The sequence below is a fragment of the Arabidopsis thaliana genome, chromosome 3 (genome assembly GCF_000001735.4).
Source record: "Arabidopsis thaliana chromosome 3, partial sequence".
In the NCBI taxonomy this organism is placed as follows: domain Eukaryota; kingdom Viridiplantae; phylum Streptophyta; class Magnoliopsida; order Brassicales; family Brassicaceae; genus Arabidopsis; species Arabidopsis thaliana.
This window is the reverse complement of record NC_003074.8, coordinates 6,302,066-6,318,261: the sequence shown is the minus strand read 5'-3', so window position 1 is coordinate 6,318,261 and position 16,196 is coordinate 6,302,066. Positions and strand designations below refer to the sequence as shown.

Sequence of the window (16,196 nt, the reverse complement as noted above, 5' to 3'; positions counted from 1 at the left end):
AACAGAAAGAAAATTAAATTAAGAGCAGAGCAAATGAGCCCAATTTAATAAATATCATCAGCTCTCATTAATCAATAAAGTTCTTGATTAGTCGATTTGAAACTTTGTAGTCACAGTTAGGGCTATAAATATGTCGCATGCCAACTTCACACTCGTGTTTTTCATGTCACTGCATCACAACTTCATATTTTGGATTTTAGCCAATCTTTTAAATGCGAATAATCGTAGGATCATGTAATCGCTAGACCGAACAAAGTAATATGCATTGGTAAACTAATGTTCACCAGAATTTACTAGTTGTTCAGAATTTCAGATCACAATTGCTGCCAGAACTTAAGCAAAGGTAGTAGAACTAATTTACAATTTGTTGAATGTTAATTGATATATATATATTTTTTAATAATGATACATTGGCAAAACTTACAATGTATATAAACTATAGATGCTTATTTTTTTCTCCCCTGAAATACAGATAGGTTCTGCTTTCTGAGCTCGTAGATTCTGTAATCTCTGCGACAGGAAACTTAAACCTTACCCACGTTGATGATGAATCATCACTTGCTTTTCTTTTACCACCACTGGATAGACAGAACCAGAACCAGAACCATTCCTCTGACATCATTGTCAGCTTCAACCTCCTGAGATAGGACAATCTCTGTGTTAAAAACTTTATCAGCTTAGCGCGATGACATATCAGCTTCTTCGATACTAGAAATTGCAGATTCGCCATCAGTTTCATCCCAATCACTCTCATTATCCTCCACATCATCTTTCTCTTCTTCTTCATCATCATCATCATCCTCATCGTTCTCCCATTCTGATTCACTGTATGACGGGTTTTTCGAAGTCTGCAAAAAACCACCAGGTAGTGAGTCACAGCAAAATACGCATGCTTTACAAAAGCAAATAGAGCTTAACAGTGTCAAAAAGATTAATTTTCTTGGACTATTAGCATCCCCAGTTGAGGAAAAGACAACTTACGAGTTGGCTTTGCATTTGCTCTATTGTTCTCTCCAGTTCAGAAATATGCTGACTAAGTGCCTGCAATTATTCTCAAAAGAAGTGTCATAAAAGAACCCTGTGATCATCATGTGAATATAAATGTGATTTGTGTAGAATACTTCAGGAATTTCGAACCTCGTGGCGTTGCATTGCAATGGAACGTTTCAATGCTTTTGCTTTTGTCAGAAGATTCCTTGGTCTCAAGCTAATGGGTCTCCTGTAATTCTTCCCACGGTAATAAATAAGCGCAAATCCTTTAGGAACCTTTTCTATTGCCACAAGAACTCCACCACTCTCGTATTCTAGTAACCGGGCTGTCTCCTCAACAAATGCTTGGTTCTTCTGTTTTGATATAAGCTTCACCAATTCTCTGTGTTTCCAATGCAGATGCATGTTCTCAATGACTCCATCAAATACACCACGGATACCTGTAGGGTGGTCAACATCAAAGAACAGTTTATTCATATGATAAGAAGACATCTGTTACGTTCTATCACAACCTATCAATCACTGTAGACAGCCATACAGGAAACAGCCACAATGCTTAAGAGACCAGGACGCACCTATGGGTAAGTATGCCTTCATTTTCAGTCCCACTTTCCGGAACATAGCTCTTTCTTCCTCGGAGATGACCTCTTGATCATAATCAGGTCCATTTGGAATCATAGAGGCTTCTATTTTGGACAACAGTTTCTCTGCTCTTTGAAACTTCGATTGGGCCTGTTACAACCCAAGGGAGAAGTTATAATACTCATAACGACGTACTAAGACAGTTGCCACCAGACATCTCACAGTAACCTTCAAGTTGCAAATTAACAAACTAAAAACAAAAAGGTCTACTTACAAGGTTTAGTTTGTGTTGTATTCGTTTAACAACTCTAGCATTTGCAACCCTTGAAGCTTCTTCAATCATCTTTTCACGATGGTCTGGAGTTATTTCCTTCCCCCATCGGGCTTGAGCCTCATAAAACTCGGCCAGAGTGCCAGCTTCTGCTGGTACTTTGTCACCAACAGGCTGAACAGCCTCAATCTCACGATTTCTTACCCTCTCTTCGACATCTTGAATCTCTTTCGTTAATTCTTGTCTTTCTGCTAAAGTAGCTGCCACACTTGAAGGAAGGAAGTCCTTCCCACGATATATTACAATGTAATACTTATTTCTGAGCAGCAAGACACCCCCTGTCAATGTCTATAGCAACAAGACAGATAAATAAAAGAACTTAGCCTTCCTATGTGAAAATATTTCTGTTATATAAGCGATGGCCACTCAGATCCTCAAGAGCTTGCCAGAGATAATAAAGGTCATACTATGGTTCAAATGCAAGGGCCCTATGTTTCTTATAGTTTCCTTACTTCATTTAGTTTGGATATTAACACCAACGCTCAATGCCTACCCAGTATAGAATAGAGATGACATTATGAGAGCAGGTAAACAAAACCCTTCTTGAAATTTCTAGATCTCGATATAACCACCAGCTGTAAGGTCTCCCTAACTTCTAGAAATCCCAACATGAATCATTAGATTTAAATATGTACATTTTCCTAAACATCATCCATAATATAGAACTCAGGAAATGACAGAAACTTTTCTGCTATGCACCATCAATTTGTGGGCTGTCTTAGAAATTACTTTTCCCTAACAGTGAACTTTAGAGAAAAAAAGATAAGAGAGACCTTCACTTCATCCGCCATTAGTTTGTTATTTGTATTCTGGATACCTCGCTTCACAGCGATCTTTGCAATTAGACTTTTCTCCCAGATCTGGAGTATTGCAGCTGCCAATCCTTGGTGATTTCTGTTCCTACCTGTAAAGTGCAGATTCAAGCCTAAACATCGGCACACAAAATATAAGAGCCATCGGGAAAAAATCATCTAGGATCAGAAAGCAGCTTACCAAGAGCAAAATGGCATGGGAGAGTTTTACCAATCTTCCTGAGATTTGTCATTTCGGCATTGGTCAAATTTGATCTCATCCCAGTAGGAAGAAGCCTGAAAGGTGTTTTATAACCAGGAATTGTAGGAGGTAGTAAGTCAGCGTCCACAGGTAGTACCCCAGTACCCCACCACTCTTGAAAACGTGGACCTAAGCTGTCTAATAGACTGTTAAATTCAACTTCTTCTTCTGTCATATTCTCTTTGCGAATAGGGTTCTTGATGATCGGATCTTTGATTACCAAAGGTGCACTTTGGTTATCTTTGGCATTTGTTGCTTCATCGCCAGCAGAAGATACATCTGGGACAAAAAGAGTCTCTTTAGGACCGGCCATTTGATTAGAGATCACAGGAGGTCCTTTATAGTCAAGTCCACGATAAACCACCATTACACTTCCGGCCCTCCATATCACCATTCCACCAGTTCGACGCTGCCCATTAGAGTAATTCAATCAGTTTTTTTTTAAACCTAAAGTTAAGACATGCATCTCCTGCACAGTCTTGTTACTCAAAGAATTCTAACAGCATGCTCAGCTCCATCCACTCTAGTTAATCAACACCTCAAATTCACCTTATTCACAACTATATAATCGTTCCCAAGAAAGATCTAACGTTTTTCACAAATTTCCTACTGTTATTATAAAAGCTTTATAACCATTCTATTTCAGAGCTTAGGTACTTCAGAGTCTCTTACTATCCTATAAAGATCATGTCACTTCCGCAAAGCTTATCCCCAATAGATAATGAAAACCGCTCTCTCTTGGAATAATCTCGCACCTCAAATTTCGCTAACCTACTGTTCTAATCAATGAAGTATTCAAGAGAACTAACGAACCTCAACAATCTCATGGGCCGTCTTCATGTCACGAGCAAGCACTTCGTGGAACTTTAGCCTCACAAGCTCTTCTTTCCTCCAAGTATCATAAATCTTCTCCATCACTGCCTGCGTTAGCCCAGCTTTTGGTATATTGATCCTAACCCTCAGATACATTCCATCCCTCCTTAACCGCCGTAACTCAGAATCCTCAACGGTGAGCTCCGCCAGTGATGGAGCTCTAGCTCTCCTCTTCTGCATCACCGCCACTCCTCCTTCTCCTACTACTCTCTCCGCCGCCTGCTCTTCCTCATTTTTCTCCCATGGCAATAATACCTCATCCTCTTCCTCACTCTCTTCTCCCTCAGCAAGCATCATATCAGGTCTCACCCACTCTCTCTTCAACAAATCCCCCAATCTCTCTTCTCCAGTCACCGGCTTCACATCTCCGCCGTTAATTCCACCTCCCTCGTCATCTTCCACATCGTCCTCATCATCCGAACCTAATCCTAAATTCCGTAGCCGAAGAACAATCCTCTCAATCGCGTTTTGTCCTTTATCCTTCTCCAAATACCGAAGTTTCGCTTCCGCTTCCTCCTCCGCAGACCGAATTCTATCTCCGCCGTTGTTTTCACCACCTTTCTTCCCGGCATGATCACCGCCAGCTCCGGAGGATGACGGAGGCCACTTATCTATCCAAGGAGGAGTAGGTTTATGATTACGTTGATCTAATCGACGATTGTTATTGCTCCTGTTGTTGCTACGCTCGCTTGTACGCAGCGAAGAGAATGGCCGAACAATTTGTTGACGCGAGGGTTTCACACCCAACGAATAGAAGAGCAATGCGTGAAGCGAAGGAGAGGAACAATAGCGAGAGCTAGAGGTCAGAGGAAGAGAGCTTCTCAGTGGCATTTCCGTAAAATTAAGTGGAGCCAAAGCCATTGACGACACTAAGAAATTTTTTTGGAAAAAAAAGCTTCAGCGAAGTGTCTTCTTCGCCATCGTTTTGGATACTGAGAAATAAGTTTCAGGCGGATAAGCTGGATTTACTCGACCATACGGATAAGATTTTTGTATCGGTTTTAGGAAAATGGGCCTTTAATGGGTTTTAAAAGCCCATTACTACATGTTAAGTTTAAAAAAATTACACAGGTGAAAAGTTATATAAGCGACGGAGTCGGGTCTGAGTAAAACCGGTTTCGTTGTCGTTGGGTCACCGGCCGTACTAGAGAGATTCACCGTGAATTCGAATATTAAGTGAGAGAAGCTCCGATTGATTTCACTTTCTGCCGCCAATTTTTGTTTTTTCTTCGGTGAGACGAAGAAGATACCATGGGTCGACCTCCCAGTAATGGCGGTCCGGCGTTTCGATTTATCCTGCCTGAGGTTTATCTCGATTCTTTGTAATGTGTTGCTTTCACGGATTTTGAGCTCCCAGAGCTGAAAAATCTGATTTTTGTGTCGGTTTTGTTCCTTAGGATTTAGGTCTTCTTTTTGGGTTCATGATAGGGTTTAGATCCTGAAGTCCAATTGAATTTTTGTAATTAGCTAGTAGAAACTTGAAGACAATTCGATGTATGTTCTGAAATCCATTGGCTTTACTTTATTAAGTAATGTTTAAGAGTTTAGATTTGATAATACATAAGTTTTTCTATCTATCTGTTGTTCTATGGTTTTGTGACTTCTTTTGAAGAGGTTTTATCTTGTTTGTTATAGCTAATCTTCAATTGTTATGAAGGTAACGGAGATGGAAGCAATTTTGCTACAGCATAATACAGCAATGCCAGGTCGACATATTCTTGAAGCTCTTGCTGATAAGTTTAGGTATTTTACTTGTTGTTGCTCAATTCCTTGGCCTGAAAGTGATTTTGTGTCTTTATCATCTAAAATGTGGTTACTTTTTGTTATCTGTTGTCTCAGTGAATCACCTGAGCGGAAGGGGAAAGTTGTTGTGCAGTTCAAGCAAGTACTGGCTTTTTCCTTCTTGATTCTTAAGTTTTATCAGACAGAGTCTGTTGGGTTTGCTTTTAAAAGTTAATGGGAATGTTGTTTTAATGCATCACAGATCTGGAACTGGTTTCAAAATAGGCGATATGCTTTACGAGCAAGGGGAAACAAAGCTCCTGGGAAGCTAAATGTATCTTCCATGCCGCGTATGGATTTACCAAATCAGATGAGAAGTGTGATTCAACCATTATCAGTTCCTAAAACCACTCATATGACTGGAAATTTACCCGGCATGACGCCTGCCCCTTCTGGTAGTTTAGGTGCTTTATTTATTCTACTCTCAGTAAAATAGGTTGAGAAGGTTATTTATTGGAATAGGTTTCATTGGTTTTTTCAGTTTTAGTTTTTTCTCCATAAGTCTAGATCAGTATGGCTGATATTGCACAGATGCCATTTTCGTAACTGTTTACTGCTTTTCCTCATAGTTCCCGGTGTCATGAGGAGTGGTTCAGACAACTCTTACTTGGAATTTGAAGCCAAATCTGCCAGGGATGGTGCATGGTGATTCCCTTGCATTCAATCTTCAGTATTTTTTTTGCTGACTTATGATACTTTGTAACAATATCATTACATTCCACTGGTTTTCTCTGATATGTAACTCTCTTGCTTACTTACAGGTATGATGTGCAAGCTTTCCTAGCTCATAGAAACTTGGAGATTGGTGATCCGGTAATTCCTAACCAACCTCTTGTTGACTTATTTGTTCCCCTTTTTTGTTTTGCTAACAACAATCTTTCTGTTGGGTATTTCAGGAAGTGCAGGTTCGATTTGCGGGTTTCGAAGTTGAAGAAGATGAATGGATAAATGTCAAAAAGCATGTAAGACAACGGTCTCTCCCATGTGAAGCATCAGAATGTGTTGCAGTTCTTGCTGGAGATCTCGTCCTTTGTTTCCAGGTTTAGAACTTCGCTCTCTAAGCATTTAGTGATAGGTGTCATGTTAGTTTATCCCTGACTAGAACTATGTTATAACATCTTCAGGAAGGAAAAGATCAAGCTCTTTACTTTGACGCCATTGTTCTTGACGCACAGAGAAGAAGACATGATGTCAGAGGTTGTCGTTGTAGGTTCTTGGTGCGTTACAGCCACGACCAGTCCGAGGTTGGACGATCATCTCTCTCTCTCTCTCTCTATCCCTTGCGGTTTTATTTACCCGTCAGCTCCATTTCATGGTTTAGACCATAAAGCAAAACCCTCCTCACTCACCTATTTTGGATTTCTTTTCCGTTATCCCAGCAGGAAATCGTTCCCTTGAGGAAGATTTGTCGGCGGCCCGAGACAGATTACAGGCTACAACAACTTCACAACGCCGTAAACGATTTGGCTAACTCAAATCAGCATCAGATACCCGCTCTAGATGCGGCTGCAAAAACCCCTCTGTCACTACCCGGAGCTACAGTTCCCATTGTTGCACCCGAGTCAAAAGATCCGAGCCTGAGTGCCACTCCAGCCACTTTGGTTCAGCCTAGCTCCAATGCAGCTACTGTTCCCGCTGGTTCAGCCTAGGCCATGTAATTTCTATCCCCGTTTGTAACAGCCATTTTTCACAGTTACTAGTAGAGGTTAACTTGGGATCATATGCATTGTACTCTCACACAATGAATTAGTCATCTAAAGCTGTATCATGCCATGTTACTTGATCCTTCATGTATGATGGAATATTTATGGTTTAGTCCGGTTTATTCATCATCTGTTGATGGTCACCGGTTTTTTACTCTTTTGAACAAACATGCTCGAATCATGTGGATTTATTCTTTTCAAGGCTTAAGTTTACAAGTTAGGAATCTTACCTCGAGTCATTTAGCTTTACAACATTTGTGGGGATGAGAAATTAACCAATTATTAATCTGAAAAATATCTCACTGTGCTGAGGAGACTAGATAACACTTGAGGTCAAAAGAACTATTTTGCTTCTGTAAATGACTGATCAGCCTAGACACAGAACAACAGTTTTACAAACAATTACAACAGTTTTTATTGTTACAGAATAACAAAGGGAATAATAAGAAACTTACAGATTTGATATGTTACATATCATATGTATCTAACTTTGTAACAAGGGCTCAACTCTCTCTGAACATTTTATCCAATGCCCCTACATATCTATCTATATACATCATAGATGATTGTTTGATCGGGAAAAACAAGTGACTACATTGGTGCGGGTAATCTCCGGTTATAGGAGGATCCTGTCCCCGAACCCGAGCCTGATCGAGATGGGGAATGAGACGGGGCTTGAACTGGGGACGAGTTAAGAATCTCGAGACGGGGCTTGAGCTGGGGATGAGTTAAGAATCTCCTTACCAAGGTCTTTGATCTTGTTGATAAGCAGCGATTGCTCTGTCTGAAGCTGGAGCAAATACTGTTCTTGTTCGTCCTCCAAACTTTCCAGCTCTTCTAAAGCTTCAGCAAGACCTTCAAGATCTCCATCGTCAATCAAATTCTGAAACTTTATCATCACCTGCTTCATCTGGTTGGACAGTAACAGAGCTTTGTTAAACGGTGTGCCAGGACCTGCGCTGGCGCGTCTCTGAATCTCCGTGACTTTCCTCGTGACTCTGACATGGACCTCCCCGTGTTTCACTCCTTGGAGAATTATCCACTTATCGGCAGTCTCATTTGGCTTTAACCCTTGGTACTCCACAACGCAGTTACCGATGCTTGAAGTCGGAAGCAGAGTGTTATAGTCTTTCACATGTAGCTCCAAGGAGCTCCCATCATCTGGAAACTCCATTGTCTGGTTCCATTTTGGTTGCAACGTCTTATAAATCACCTGAAAACAACAATCACACGAGAAAAAAGCCATCTGTAAGTTTTGTTTTCTTTATGAAGTCTTTTTGGTCCAAAACAGTTTCTATAATACCTTTGTCCTCTGTTTCTTCTCTCCATATTGAACCCTAACATAAGGATCACTGGTTCCTCTAATATCCGCGGCCACAAGATCCCGCGCTTCAACGAGAACCAATTCAATCAAGCCTTTACTAGAATCCGCCTGCGATCAAGCCAGAAAAAAACATCAATGAGGAAAAACAAAGAAACAGAGTGATGTTTGTTTTCCTCAAAACACTTACTTCGCTGTACTCGGGATCCAAAGCTTCGATCAAAAGCTCTATTTCTCCAGAATTAACATCTTCAAGCGGAACCCATATATGCATTTCGCTGTTATTGATTCCTTGAAGACTCAATGTAGCTGTACCGATGTTGTCCGTGCCAAGCATCTCTTCTCTATAGCATTTCACCTTTAAATATTCTTCTCCGGCTAACTCTTCGAACTCAAATTTCTGGTTCCACACACACTCTGCTGCGTTCACTATCTTCGTCTTTTGTATAATCTACAAACCATTCAAGCACATGCCAACCTCTTAAGATTTTAAGATCGTGCAATAGCCATTTTGAAGCAAAATCATGAAGAGAGTACTTACTTTTCCGTACTGTAACTTGACAGAGGCATCACATTTTCCGGACTTATCTTTAGAAACAAGGTTCTTTCCAGCCAAAACCGTCACGATAATTTTCCGGCCGGTTTTCGAGAGGAGGGCAGACGAGCTGTCGAGGGAGTGTAATGAACTCGAATTAACGCTATTCAAGCTATGTGAGCCATCAGAGAAGTGCCATTCTTTTAGAAGTAGCCGGACAGTCAACTAAAAGACCAAAAACACACACATAAAAGTGGTCAAAAACTCAAAATCATAAAAGAGTAAGAAATTTGGAGAGTAATACATTACAAGAAACTGTATTATCTACCTCTCCGGAGCTAACTCCTTCAAACGGAACAACCATCTCGATTTCTTGACCACAGAACTCAGCGTGTTTTGCAATCACACCGTTATCAGATCCAACGGCCCAAAACATCGTTGAATCATCACCTACATATTTCATCTGTACAGAGAAAAAGATGAAGAACATGTAACAGCCAGTTACAGCAACTAGTTAACTGCTTTATTATTCATTAATTTACCTTAACTTCACAGCTAGCGAGACTGTCATATCTGACACTCCCAGGATTATTTTCATAGAGGTTAAACTTGAGTGTCCCTGTATTGTCGTGTAAGATCATGTTAAATGTCGACTGATAAGCTGGATTCGGTCCTGACTTCATCTCGGTTCGTCGAGAAAGTTGCTCGAGTTCGACCTCCACAAATGTTTGAACAGGTTTGCTGCTGCTATTTCCGCTGCTACCTTCTCCGATCTCAGAACTTTTCGAGGGGCTTCCCCGAAGAATTCTGCGGTTAAGATTGTTACCAGATACAACGGTTACGTAGATAATTCCCCCGATGGCTGTTTTGTGAAGATCTGTTGCGGGTAACGAGAAACATCCCCGGCGTGGCTCTACCATCTTCTTGTTCAAAGTTTCCGTTAGAATCTTTACCTGAAACGGGAGAGAATTACGGTTTTGCCCTTCGTAACTGTAAGTATTTTTGGCGGTAAAGTTTGGGAGAAATGAAATGGAAACGAACCAGCCAAGAGGAGACACCAGGAAGCTCTGTAGCGGGGAGAGATTGGCCACCGCCACCACCGAAAGCAACTCCGATTCTAACTTCAGGATTCGATACAAAGGAATAAAGCAATGCTCTTCCTTCAAGAATCGGTCTGATCAGAATCTGCAAGATGATTCAGTAAATAAACGAAATCCTATGTAGAGAACTCATTTATCTTTTAGGAAAACAAAATTTTTGCTTACATCTCCCTTGATGCAGAGACTGTTGACAACGATTCGTGCTGTTCGATTAAACGGCATGGATAACTTGGCTTGCAACAAAATACTTAGATCCGTTGTGTCCCAGTTGAAATCCAATCGCATGATTTTCTAAAGAAAAGGAAAACAAAATGTCAAACATCAAAATCCAACCTTCTGAAAATATTTGAAGTTTAAAAGTCATAGTAACTAAACCTGTTCCCCTGATTTTGACCAACAAGTTCCATGTAGTCCTAGCAAAGGAGGGCATGAGCCAAGAGAAAACTCCAACAATTGTATATTTTCCTATCGAAAACCAATACAATACAAATTAGCATCACTATGTCCAATGTCTTTAAAAAGAGGTCTCATGTAAAAGGGAGAGATTGCTTAGTGCTTACGATTAATCTTGATCTTCGTTGCCTCAATCGTTTCTGCGAGTTAGATAAAACGATCAAAAGTTAATGGTTCATTGCCTTTTAAGACCCAAGGATCACGAAATGTGTTAGGTAGAAAGAGCATGACTAAGAATGAATCTGACTCACCTCCACCATAGAAGAAAACCTAAGAGAGAGTTTCTTGTTCATATAGTTTAGCCAAATTTCAGACAGTAACTTGTTCAGCCATTGACAATGTTCCAATGGAGTTATCGTCTGGAGAAAAGAAACAACGCGGTATTCTTATAACGTCGAGCGATACAACAAAAGTTAAACGAAACCAAAACAAAAGGTAACATAAATTCTCACCGACGCATTGAAAACGGTTTGCCTCCACTTCTTGGTTAGATCTTCTGCAAGTAGTGCCCTTTGGTAACTTCCATACTACAAATAAAAACAAATGAACATAGTCAAAAAAACACAGCAAGACTTCAACTTATATATCTCTCAACTTTATGTTCAGATTTGTGCATAGGAACACATTTATCAAGGCTCTTGAAAACTTATCAAGTTAACATAACAAAACACCCCAACATATGACTCTTAAATATCAATTACCTAAGATTGTAACTCTTTCATGAAAAGCAATTTACCATAACTATCCCCATGAGTGGAAAGATCAAACTGTTTCTGTATATAAATGTTAGGTCCACACACAAAAAGGATAAAGCTTCCAAACTTTATCGGAGGATTCTAAAGTATCAGATTAAACGGATCCAGACAAAATTAACAAGTAGTTTAGCAAGAACCAATCAATTATCAAAGGCACAATAGGACTTTGAATATCAGAAATCAATGGAATAAAAAACTAAAGAAGTTATTTTGACAAAAGAACTAACCTGAAGAGAAGCCCAGACGGCGACAACGAGAGGAACCCAATTGGAGAAAGCAAAGACCCATCTTTCAATTGCCCAGAAAGCTAAGACCAAAGGAACCAGCAACAACAGCGAATGCCTCTCAGCAACTAGATGATTGATAAATTCTCTTGCAGCTTCCGTGTTTATCAGACCTTTCCTCTTTATTCTCCGACCCATCTCTTCGATTCGCCTTCAAGCTTCTTCACAAATCCATAAGTCAGTCAATGAAATTTCTCCAGCAGATTTCTTTTCCGGGAAAATCTGAAAGCTTTCTGGGTCAAAGTGACGAAGTAAGAAACTTTCCTTGCAGTATTTATTTCTCTGTTTTTTTATTTATTCCACAATTTGATTTCTTCAACAAACTAGAGAGATCCACGGTGAGTGGACGAAGAAGAACAAAATTTCTGGAAAAACTGAGAAAAATCTGTGAGAGAAGTTTCGAATAAAAAAAGTTGTTTTTCAGACAAGAATTACGATCTCCTAGTTACTTGTCGGAAACTCTCTCACAGCTTCTCTCGCATAGAGAGGTAACGGATCTTTAGACAAATTGAACATTGTGATAGCAAAGCTAAATCAGAAATTATACCTTAGCTATTTAAAAAGGAATAATCTAATGATATTTTAGTTTGCCAAAGATTTTATAGTTATCAAAAGTGAAATAAAAAAGGAATAATATTATGATACTATAGAATTCACAAGAATATATTTACTGTATCGTTTTATCTTTTGGTTAACACCTAGAATTGGTGTTTAATCACTTTAATTAACAAAAACACTCCACTACTAGTAGTATATATTATGTCTAAAGAGATGGTGACCGTTTATAATTAACAGGGAAAACAAGGACCGTCCGATGTGCTTGCCGCCTCTTATTGACAAGTAGTAGTAGTTTACTTCACTGGTCAGACAGACTCAAGACATCTTTTAGCGTTGACTATTCAGATTATTAACAGACGCGTGATGATTGGAGATCTGATCGGCACATTTGTTTTTATCCTGGTTACAGTCTTCTTCGTCAATGATTTCTCTTTTTCTTCTTGTAATTTTTTTTTTAATTTAGGTTCTTCTTCTGATTATTCCATATATGATAACGAATTTTCTAAATATGTTTCCTTACCTTACTTATATAGTATAGTAGTGAGCTTATTATTCAAAGATGAGAGTATGAGACCTAATTGAATGAATATCCTCTAGCTTTTTCAGATTGAAATTAAATGTTGCTCAATTTTACTTGCGTAGTTAGATCAAATAATTAATTATTCGTATCCGAACCCTTTAAATGGTGCATATGTCAATTTCCCAAAATTTTCAAATATTTGTATCCAAATTTCTGAAATTAATTAAATGGTTGAGATATGCTGATCAAAAAAAAAAAAGAGGTTGAGAAAATTAAATTCTAAAATCCAGATACTTCATATCCAAGACGTAATTTAAAAAAACGAAAACTTGGTTTGAAGGATTAGGTTTCATTGGAATTGTTGGTTTTTGTTTTTGTTATATAATATATGTATTCATATTCGTTTTTCTATTGACGTCATCTAGTATGATAGTATTCGTTATCGGACTCAAAATGATCAAAATCCATAAATAACTTCAGACATTTATTGAATGTTTCTTACCAAACAAAAAAAAATCAGTTATTGAATGAATACGAATTGGATAACAGGTAAAGAAGAGTCATTTTGCACCGCCCTATAATTATGGACGTCTTGTTCGTTTTATTTAATGAGGAGGTCCTTCCGTCAAAACCAGTGAGCTTCACATCAAATCCCTTTCTAATTTTCCAAACCATCACGCTGAATGCATTTATTAAATGTCGATTCTAGTTTTTTTTAATCTGTCCAATACCAAACACCAAATAGTACGAATCATCATGATTTATGGCCTTGTTTTAAAAAGACCTTAAGAAAGAAAGAAAAAATGTCAATTTGGAGGTGTTATTGATCGAGGAGACATACATTACATATAACTTGGCCTTACTGATTTAAATATAAGTGGTACAAACAATCCTTTGTGACCACACAAAAGCAAGTGTTTTCCTCATAAAAAATATCTATATAATTTTCAAAACTACATGTAAAGAAACACTTACATTCCAAATTCAGGGGATTACAATTTGTTTGATCTTAGCTATTTGTGAAGGTGAAGCCTTAGATGTGGCTGATCCAAAAGCTTGGAAATGTGATCAAATTATTCAATGGTAAAGTGGGACTATACACGAGGAGCATTCCCAACAACGGAGTTCCCTTTGTTCTTACAGCAACAAATACAATCTCATTTGTGAAACATAAATCTTGCTTGCAGTTTACCTTTTCTACAAGTTTCCTTTTCCAGTTAGGGTTTTCTCCGATGGGATATATATATATATATATATAGGCCGCCTGGCCTGTAAAATTTAAACAAGAAAACATCATGTACTCTTGAATTGTCATAAATACATTCAGCACAATCTTACATTACATTCAGTGCCACGTTAGGCCGCCCGTTTAAACACGGTTTTCTTTTTAAGTTTTATGATCAAAACATGTCTGGTACAGTATATGTCTAGAGAACAAGTGTTATGTCTAAAACTTCAAGCATAAAGAAGCGACTAAACAAGCTCTACAATTTACTTATAACCACAGCTATGCTAAACACATATTATGTTCACTCTTTGATTGTTGTTTAGCTTAAAGCTGTGCAAATAAATGTATATAAAAAAGAGATCCATACAGTAGCAGCAGGGAATGATACTAGAATGATTCTTTAGTTCCTGTCTTCTTCAAAGACAAGTTCCCTTTCAGAATCACCAGCCATAACGTCTCTTTCTCGATGCAGAGTCTACCAAATAGACATCTACAGGAATTCTGTCTTATATTCTACCTGTGTGAAACACACAAAAGATTGAAAAATAATGCCTAGCTAGTAAGAGGTAGACTGGTATAGTACTCATCAAGCCAAAAACCACAGGTAGAATATAGTAGATCAAGTGATTGAACTCAATATACCACCTTTTTTTTTCTTTTTCTCATCAATCTGATTAGCTTCCGCATTTGATAATTTGAGTTCAAGACGCTCAGTTTGTTTCTCTGCTATGCATTTTCCTTCCCAATTGTCACCAGTTTCCTCAAGAGCAAACTGCATAAAGAGGGTTTTCATTTATCTCAGATGTGATCAAACAACAACTTACTCCTATTGTAGATGTTGGCTTGAGGCAATTCTCATGTCTGTTATCTCACCATTTGAGATTTCTCTATGTATTCCACCAGAACAACAGTGTCTTTGAAAGAATTTTCTGTTGTGCTCATTATCTGTCATACAACTTTACTTTGTCACCAAGAGGGCATTAAATTAGTTGAAACAAGTGAAATAGATCTCTCTACCTGCAAAGCCACTTCCAAACTCAGAGCCTTTTGTTTGCAGGCAACGACATACATGCTTTTGCCAGTTCAGTCTTCGAGTTTATTGAAAACAGGTGTACCAAAGCCCCTGCATATAAGTTTATTATTAATCAATAAGCAAGCAAAAGTCCGAACAATGAAGGTAATAACACACCACCAACAAAGTTCCCCTTTGTTCTTACATCAACAAATGCGGCTATCACCTTTTCAGCAAACTCGAGATCAGGACACCTGACGATATTAATTTCTATCTGGCACACAAGCAAGGTTGTTGCAAATGCAAATTTATCAAAAAACGACAAACGCTAAGAGAATGCACCAAAATGTGAAGGATATGTAAAGAGTTTCGAGTACATTGAAACAATTCAGGTGCAATCAGAAAACTTGCACACTTCAGTTCCTAAATATGCTCTAAAAATTTCTTGGCCAAAGCTCTAGGAGCCACTCTTTCAATGGTCTCTCTAGATGAAGACCTCCTGCCACTCATGAAGAAACAGAGAGACTTATTTTAAGATACTCTCGATTCAAGTACTAATCCTAACCATAATAAGCAATACACATATATAACGCTTTGAACAAAAGAATAGTCATTACCTGAAGTGATCTGACTATGTACTAATGTACATGTCTTAAGTTGCATCAATTATGTGAAGGCCTAAATGCAACAGACGATTTCATTGTAATCCTACAAATAAAGCACATCCATCGATTCACCAATGAAGTGAGAACCATATGCCACAAAACTATTAATCAAAAATCTGATAACTCCAAGTACTGCAAAAGAATGATTAATTATATGACCATTTCTTCTATAACTCCTAATCCGATATACATAAAGCTAATCAAGGATGATGCAAGTGAAATAACAAACGAAATCAGAGAAACTCATTGAAAGAAGTGAATCCGGTCGGGTTGATCCATAAAGGGGAATGAAAGAAGAAGAAGAAACCATTGTAAATTTCAAAATGTATTGATGGTGGTACGGTTTAATTGGTTCAGACTTCTAGATTACTGCGATTCAAATGTTTCAATCGGCAAAATCCATGTAATTCTTCGCGATTACAGTTACAGATATAACAGAACTAAACAGCAA

The 16,196-nt window shown here is 38.5% G+C and overlaps 3 protein-coding genes, 1 long non-coding RNA gene and 1 other non-coding gene across 8 annotated transcripts; 2 read left to right on the top strand and 3 right to left on the bottom strand.

Moving 5' to 3' along the window:
* Positions 1–199: 199 nt before the first annotated feature.
* On the bottom strand, positions 200–4,791 carry EMB1865 (CRS1 / YhbY (CRM) domain-containing protein). Its single transcript, NM_112724.4, has 8 exons — positions 3,770–4,791; positions 2,897–3,365; positions 2,677–2,807; positions 1,847–2,191; positions 1,566–1,722; positions 1,138–1,430; positions 982–1,041; positions 200–848 (listed from the first exon to the last, which is right to left on the bottom strand). Exons 1-8 carry the CDS (start codon positions 4,688–4,690, stop codon positions 678–680), a joined length of 2,547 nt encoding a protein of 848 aa, NP_188468.1. The 5' UTR covers positions 4,691–4,791; the 3' UTR covers positions 200–677.
* Positions 4,792–4,855: 64 nt separating this feature from the next.
* Positions 4,856–7,550, top strand: SHH2 (DNA-BINDING TRANSCRIPTION FACTOR 2). Of its 3 annotated transcripts, none has more exons than NM_202604.3 (9): positions 4,856–5,134; positions 5,487–5,572; positions 5,669–5,714; positions 5,814–6,015; positions 6,181–6,256; positions 6,373–6,424; positions 6,508–6,651; positions 6,736–6,855; positions 6,991–7,543. In NM_202604.3, the coding sequence occupies exons 1-9, from the start codon at positions 5,081–5,083 to the stop codon at positions 7,258–7,260; spliced, it is 1,050 nt and encodes a 349-aa protein (NP_974333.1). In that variant the 5' UTR covers positions 4,856–5,080; the 3' UTR covers positions 7,261–7,543. The 3 variants fall into 3 exon arrangements, with proteins under 3 accessions (NP_974333.1, NP_188467.2, NP_001189923.1); NM_112723.3 differs by having other exon boundaries at positions 4,932–5,134; positions 6,994–7,550; NM_001202994.1 differs by having other exon boundaries at positions 4,943–5,134; positions 5,814–6,006; positions 6,991–7,526.
* Positions 7,551–7,577: 27 nt separating this feature from the next.
* ATSYTF (C2 domain-containing protein) lies at positions 7,578–12,818 on the bottom strand. Its single transcript, NM_112722.3, has 13 exons — positions 11,706–12,818; positions 11,176–11,250; positions 10,975–11,082; positions 10,831–10,863; positions 10,646–10,735; positions 10,436–10,561; positions 10,212–10,355; positions 9,713–10,123; positions 9,499–9,633; positions 9,177–9,395; positions 8,826–9,086; positions 8,618–8,746; positions 7,578–8,527 (listed from the first exon to the last, which is right to left on the bottom strand). Exons 1-13 carry the CDS (start codon positions 11,898–11,900, stop codon positions 8,006–8,008), a joined length of 2,448 nt encoding a protein of 815 aa, NP_566607.1. The 5' UTR covers positions 11,901–12,818; the 3' UTR covers positions 7,578–8,005.
* On the top strand, positions 12,584–12,852 carry AT3G03675. The gene has a single exon (NR_141020.1). It is a non-coding gene; the product is annotated as an other RNA (long non-coding RNA).
* A 952-nt stretch (positions 12,853–13,804) lies between these two features.
* On the bottom strand, positions 13,805–16,150 carry AT3G18362. Of its 2 annotated transcripts, none has more exons than NR_141596.1 (7): positions 15,698–16,150; positions 15,458–15,579; positions 15,286–15,354; positions 15,086–15,191; positions 14,714–15,013; positions 14,338–14,585; positions 13,805–14,109 (listed from the first exon to the last, which is right to left on the bottom strand). It is a non-coding gene; the product is annotated as an other RNA (non-coding RNA). The 2 variants fall into 2 exon arrangements; NR_141595.1 differs by lacking the exon at positions 13,805–14,109 and having other exon boundaries at positions 14,714–14,840; positions 14,942–15,013.
* Between the last annotated feature and the right edge of the window lie 46 nt (positions 16,151–16,196).